A 7,445-nucleotide genomic window follows, 5' to 3' on the forward strand; every position below is an offset into this window, starting at 1 on the left:
AAGTGTTGAGTATGAAAGATACAAAAAATGTATGAGGCCAATTTAAAAAATATAAATTTTTTCTGTAAAGTAATGAGATTCTATGTGGATAAAATAGAATAAACACATTTAAAGACCATCTTACAAGTGGTGAAATAGTCACAATACACATAACAAGATATATGTACATAGATAACAAGATATATATACATTAGCAATAGTAATTTATGCTTAGTTTTAGGAAATACTGTCAGTAGAAGAAGATATTTGTACAAAAATGTCTGCATCACAGTTTAGGTTGAGTTAAAAAGATTTATATATTTATAATAAAAATTGTAGAATCACTTAATAAGCTCAAGATAGTCATTTTTTATAATAGTGAAAGGTTTTTTAAGCAATCACAAAGTGTCAACTGTTAGAATTGATTTCAAATTGTGATGGAATGCACCAAAATGAAACCCTGCATCTTCTCCAAATGATAGATATTTCTAACTATTGAGTAAAAAGGTTTGTTTTTAATTGTCAAAATAATTGGAAAGCCATCACATAAAGGATGCTTCATATTTGTGAATATGCCAGTTCATAAGAATATTTTTACATTGGATTATATGGAAGTGTATAATAGACTAAGGGTGGTTATTACCTTAACCTTATTTTTCCATTTTTCTTACGTTAAATTTTTGATAATAAATAGGCATTACTTATGGTAAAAATATGATACCAAAGAAGAAAAGGTGTTATTGTATTCTCTTACAGTAATTAGCCACTATAGGTGTTATTGAAGAAAAGGAGTACAAAGTAGGCTTGCTCTTTCTCATTTGATTTATATTTTGTGTAAAGTCCTTTGTTGGATAGCATTGTGGAATCTTCAATTCTCTGAGGACGTTGTCCCCACTGCAGCTTGTTTCACAGTCCTTGCCAAAATATTACACAAAAGATTCATAAATAACTTTGGATCCTAATTCATCTGGGACTTGAGTCCACATACAAGCCATGCAAACCTTTCCTCATCCTTCTAACCCTCAGGATGATCAGGGATAAACAAGCAACTGAAACCACCATGTATGTAGTCTTTGAGAGACATAGAGAATTATTTTCTTTAAGAAACAGTTTTATATGTTTTACCAAGATTAGAGAGATATGAATAGTTAATTGAATTGTGCTAAAAAGAAACAAGAGTTTATAATTTTGAGTTGATTGAAGGCTTTGATAGGGCTGGATTTGTATATCAACATATATTAGGTCACCTAAAATAGGTGAAACAAAGGACTTCTGGAAGCAACCTTGAATTGGAAATCATCTGCTGACATAATTTAGACCCTTGCACTCTCTAAAATGTTTAGTTTTCTATGAGATAAGAGAAGTAAACATACAGTAGTCAAACAATAGTGTTAATTTATTTTCACGATATTTAGGAGCAGGGAGGGACATGGCCTAAAGTTTCAAGACTAGTGTAGGGCAGAGTTGTGTTATGACAGAAGAAAGGAGAGGTAGGTGGCCTGTATATGTTTCCTTTTCCATATCTTCTGTTGACTCAACTATTTAATTATTTTAATTACTGAACCTATTATAACTATTCACTTAACTTATTGTTAGTTGTGTGATGTTCACATTCATGGGAATGCCCTGCTCATCCTAAAACATCAAACCAGGGTCATCCTTTCATTCCTTTAATGAAACCTGAAAACTCTTGGAGATTTACTACGGGTAATAGGCAACTGGTTGATACAGAGTATGTCCCACTTCTGAAGGAAAGGACTATTTTTAAAGTAATTAAGTGAAACATTCTCATAGCCAGTTTATTAGAATTTCTATAACAAATGACTTGGTTATTCTTCAATTTACTTATGGCTTTAAACAAACATTGGGTATTGAAATCATTTTTGGAAGGAATTAGTGTAGTTATTTGGTGTTAATAAGGATCAACCACAGAGCAGTTGATGGTCTTAATGCAGGATTTAAGAGTTTTAATCTGTGGTGTTAATATATTTCTGGCAGGTGTAGTGAAGAAGTATGAATGGAATCCATAAAGGAAAGCTATTTCTATGAAAAAAACTAGTGATGTCAAGTAAAACAATTTGCCTTTGCAGGTATTACATACATGCTGAGTGGGTAGTCAGGCTATGGTGTGACTCAGGAGTCACTCAGAGCATTTCCTCCACCACACATAAAAGCCAACAAGAGTCACGTAAAGTAGAGAAAGGGGTTTGGCAAAAGTAACAGTTGTCAGAGTAGTTTTTTTGTTTTGTTTTGTTTTGTTTTTCATTTTGGTATCATTAATATACAATCACATGAGCAACATTGTGGTTACTAGATTCCCACCATTATCAAGTCCCCACCACACACCCCATTACAGTCACTGTCCATCAGCGTAGTAAGATGCTATAGAGTCACTAGTTGTCTTCTCTGTGCTATACTGCCTTCCCCATCACCCTCCTATATTATGTGTGCTAATCTTAATGCTCCTTATTCTCCTTCTCCCTCCCTTCCCACCCACCACCCCCAGGCCCTTTCCCTTTGGCAACTGTCAGAGTAGTTTTAAAATTGAATCCACATTATAAACAAATGACTTATCTAGATGTGAGGTTATATATTACCTTGAAGTAACTCTGTATCTCAGTCCACACTGCTCTGTGGTTATTACATTATACAAGATAAAAATCCTGTTTCCAACAAATTTTTTACACCCTCTAATTAACATAGAGTGTGACAAAAACACATAGAAAAATTTTAAAGTGTCCTGGGAGATTTGGAAGTACTTCTCTAAAGAGTGCAAGTAGAAAACAGACGAATGAATCACAAAGAGTCAGGTATATGTCAGAATCAGCAAATGGATGAAGTAAGGGGGAGAGAGAAAATAAGACAATTAGATAATATTTTTTTTCCAGACAGCAGGTAGTTCATGTAACGTGACTTGTGCAGGGGAACAGAGACTTCAACGGCATTAGTACATGGATCTAGATATATCTTGTGTCAAAAAGATGCCTCAAGTGTTTTTAGTTTATTCAGGGAAAAAAAGGGCTACAAAAAGATAGTGACACTGGGTAAAATTTTGGTTATTGATAAGGGAAATAGTCTTAAGGGAACAAATGTGTGATGAACTAATCTATTCCAAAGTGCAAATTAAAAGAATAGTGCACATTAAAAAAATTATCAGGGAAAATTTTGTTTTCTTTACACTACAGTATTCAAAAGACCCATAAAAACTTAAATTTTTCCCAACACATGTCATGACCATTTAGTAGGCTATAAAATCAATTTGATGCTATTTGTATTTATTTTAAATGAGATACATTAGAACATAAAACATCAGAGATCAGGGCACCAAAGGATCAGTATTTTATTGTCATTTTTGTTCCCAGTATATGTATTTAAGTATTTGTGGTGTGTGAACTTGTACACTGGGATGCAGTTAAAATGTCTAAATTACCATATGTTGTAGTAAAAACATTTGAAAACCAGGTTTCTGATCCATGTAATGATATGCTATCAACACAGCTGAGTATGAATTATTTTTAAAATTCATTATTAAATAAAACAAAACACACGTAAAATACGTGTTACTTATCTGAACAAAACCATAATAAGACTATTTTACCACCATATTCTCAGAACTTACATCCTTCGCTTTTACATGCTGTTTGGGCAAAATTCAGCGCCCCTGGAATGAGAAACCACACATCTGTAACCAGTTTTATCCTTCTCGGATTGACAGATGACCCTCAGCTACAGATTCTGATTTTTATATTTCTACTGATCACCTACATTTTGAGTGTAACTGGAAACCTGAGCATCATAATCCTCAAATTAGTGGATTCTCACCTTAAAACTGCGATGTACTTTTTTCTCCAAAATTTTTCCTTCTTAGAAAACTCGTTCACGTCTGCCTGCATTCCTAGATTCTTGTACAGTATATCAACAGGTGACAGGACTATTACGTATAATGCTTGCATATGCCAACTTTTTTTTACATATGTTTTTGGAATAACAGAATTTTTTCTCCTGGCTACCATGTCCTTTGATCGATATGTAGCCATCTGCAAACCCCTGCGTTACATGACTATTATGAACTTCAGGGTCTGCAAAAAGCTCATCTTCTGCTGTTGGATGATTTCTCTGTTGATCATATTGCCACCACTTTGCTTGGGACTGGACCTGGAATTCTATGCCTCTAATGCCATTGACCACTTTCTCTGTGATGCTAACCCTATGCTGAAGATCTCATTCTCAGATACATGGCTCATAGAGCAGATGATTATTATCAGTGCTGTGATGACTTTCCTCATGACTCTGCTGTGTGTGGTCCTGTCCTACATGTACATCATCAGAACTATTCTAAGACTCCCCTCTGCCCAGCAGAGGACAAAAGCCTTTTCCACCTGTTCTTCCCACATTACCATGGTTTCCATCACCTATGGCAGCTGCATCTTTGTTTATATCAAACCTTCAGCAAAAGATGAAATGGCCATTAATAAGGGAGTATCTATACTCACTACTTCCATTTCCCCCGTGCTGAACCCATTCATTTACACTCTGAGGAACAAACAAGTGAAAAGAGCCTTTAATGACTTAGTCAAAAGATTTAAATTGCTCTCAAAGAATTAGGGGAATGTTGATGTCAGTATCCCTAAGCATATTTTCTTCAGTTTATGTCTCCTTTTGCGTTTTCGTGATCTAGATTTGGCATCCATTCTGAACCAGCCCTGGTCAAGTCACCCCATTGATCTCCTTATAAAAAGTTTCTTTCAGATGATAATTGTAATGAAAAAAATTAGAATAGATGTCTCAGGAAATCTAAGCATGACTTCACTCCTAACATTTACTTTCCAATTCTAAGAGGTTTGGGAAATTTATCTTGAAATATTAACACAATAGTGAACACCATTCCTTTAAATAGAACAGAAACAAAAAACAAACCAAAAACCTTACTTAAATAAGAGACTTAATTTTGAAAAGAATCAATACTTGTCTAAGTGTTATAAGAAAAATTTCATAAACTGAAGATATATTTTTAAATGAGGAATAAATATAAGATTTAGGATTTGAAAGAAGCATTTACTAATGGAAAATCTTTGAAATCACACAATTCACATATTTTATTGACTAGATCCTATCTAATATGAACGTTATTTAAAATTTGAGAAAGTGTCATGAATTAAGTAACAATGCATTTGTAATTTCTGTTAAAGATAAATCCTTCACTGAAATTTCATAAAATGTATTTATTTTGGTATCCCAATTAAGTTGTTTAATCTTGTATGTAGAGTAGAGTATTTTAGCAAAAGGATGGCAGCAAGTCCAAGAAAACTAATATAGGGCTAGAAGAGTGAAATATTAATGAGCCTTAAGCCAATTATATAAGGAATGAACAAATGAGAAATGGCATAAAATGTGAATACAAATATCAATGTGATGATATGCTTTTTTTAAATGAAAAATATGTCAATTCAAGAAACCAAATTACACACCTAATTATAATCCCTCAAAGAAACACCAGCATTTCATTATTCAGTACATTTTGTTCCAACTTCCTCTTTCATAATGCAACATAGTAAAATTTCCTTTGTTTCTTTTTCTGTATTTCAGGTCACTTCTCATTTCATGGACAGTGTAGGCATGAATTTACCCCTCATTTTTTAACTTCCTAACCTCCAGTTTAGATGACATTCCCACAAGAATTTATTGCTGACCTTGTCTTATGATTCCACCAGCAGGACCCCAGGCCTGGGTTAGTTCAACTCATTCCTACTACTGTCATCACTTACCGGCTGCTTTCATTCCTTACCAAACTGCAATTGCATGTTTACTTCTCCTTATTCTACTCTCAACGGCAAATACATTTGACAAGGTCTCCTCATAGGCCAAATTCTAGAAAGTTTTATGCCTGACACAGACAAATACTAGTTACTTAATAGACAATTTTCCAATATGATGATTTGAAACTTCTGACAATGAAAAGTGAGAACTAATATGTGAGTAGAAAAGACACAGAATTAACATTTGACATGAATGTGTGCATAACAGTGTGGGTAAAATTATAACATTTCCAGAATCTCTCACCCAGCTTTAGTGCATCTCCATATCAACAGGTGTTTCCAAGGGGTGGAGAGAAGTAGTCCATCTGAACCAGAAAGGTTGGGGGAAGTATTTGCTCGCTTCTGATGCAATAGGAGAGAGAGAGACAGACGCGGGATGAATGCTTGTAAGCAATAAATGGGTTTTAAACTTTATTTCTCCCTTTGATTGATTACAGTTTCAAAGGTATTTTGCCCTGCAATTTCCTCTCTGGAGTTACAACGGGCTGTAGTTGGCAGGACCTCTGAACCTGAAATCTGTCTCCACGGGTGTGACCCTTTGGTAGGTTGACCCTAGAGATAGTGAGGAGATGCCTAGAACCTCCAATGTAGATAATGGGAAGGCACCAGTGGCTGCAGCAGTTGAAGGTGCAGCTTCACCTGGGAAGCCCCTACCTGTGTCGCTTCCAATTGAGGAGCTCTTAGTGGGGGAATTGGTCTCGTATAAAGTACCTCCAAGAGGATTTGGGCCTTCCCCAGAATTGGGGAAGGTTGGAGGCATCAGATGCTGCAAAATTAGCCCACTGTGTGATAGAAGGGTGCTTAGAGGCCTGAGTGTCTTTGTAGCAGCAGACATTGTAGGATCTTTGTCAAGATAGTGGAAAGGTTTATTGAGGAGAGAGACAAACTTTTGCATCGCTTAGAGGTGCTGGGTGGTAACCTATGGGATGCCCTTAAAGAAGAGAGACCATTATTGAGACGATGGATCACGCTCCTGGGACGAGGAAGCAGAAGCCACATTGCAGAAGGATATTGGGGAGTGGAAGGAAGGAGCGGTACCTTCAGCCCGGAGACGGTGGAGGAGCTGGAGCTGGGGGAGGGAAGCGGTGGTGCAGAGGATGAGGAGGCGGGGCCAGGAGCTGATCTGCTGCCACGGCACCGCCTGATGCACCAGTCTCTACTGTGTTAAAAGCACACGTAGCTGTAATTAAAAAAATAAAAGTGAAACAACCGCGGGCTCCTCAGTGGGAGGAGTCACCCCCTCCCCAGGTTGTGAAGCAGGCAATGCCTCGCCCCTACACCCAGGATGAGCTGGGGGACTTGAGCGTCCAGTACAGGCAGAAGCCTTCGGAACCTCTTCCTGCATGGCTTTAATGTCTCTGGGATATGGGGGTGGAAAATATTGTCATGTCTGGTCCTGAAATGAGTAGACTGGCTTCCCTGATGACTCACCCTTCCCTCTGGCAGCGGTTGCAAAGTGCCCATCATACCTCAGGGAATCAGACACCTCTGGATTGGCTGATAGCTGCCAACAGGGCAGTTTGGCCTAATCAGGGTGATTTATCATACTTACCCACTAGCTGGAAAACATATGTAGAGCTCCAACAGGTATGGCTGAAATTGGGCATGAAAAATATTGTCTGTAGTATGGACATCAAGACTCCAGTGAGG

General features: G+C 36.9%; 1 protein-coding gene across 1 annotated transcript; it reads left to right on the forward strand.

The window, feature by feature from the left end:
* The first annotated feature begins 3,645 nt into the window (after positions 1 to 3,645).
* LOC130679281 (olfactory receptor 6C2-like) lies at positions 3,646 to 4,584 on the forward strand. The gene has a single exon (XM_057487900.1). It carries the CDS (start codon positions 3,646 to 3,648, stop codon positions 4,582 to 4,584), a length of 939 nt encoding a protein of 312 aa, XP_057343883.1.
* The last annotated feature ends 2,861 nt before the right edge of the window (positions 4,585 to 7,445 follow it).

Source organism: Manis pentadactyla, chromosome 10 (assembly GCF_030020395.1).
Source record: "Manis pentadactyla isolate mManPen7 chromosome 10, mManPen7.hap1, whole genome shotgun sequence".
Classification (NCBI taxonomy): domain Eukaryota; kingdom Metazoa; phylum Chordata; class Mammalia; order Pholidota; family Manidae; genus Manis; species Manis pentadactyla.

Coding starts and splice junctions, on each gene's coding strand:
- LOC130679281 (XM_057487900.1), top strand. CDS start 3,646: ATGAGAAACCACACATCTGTAACCAGTTTTATCCTTCTCGGATTGACA.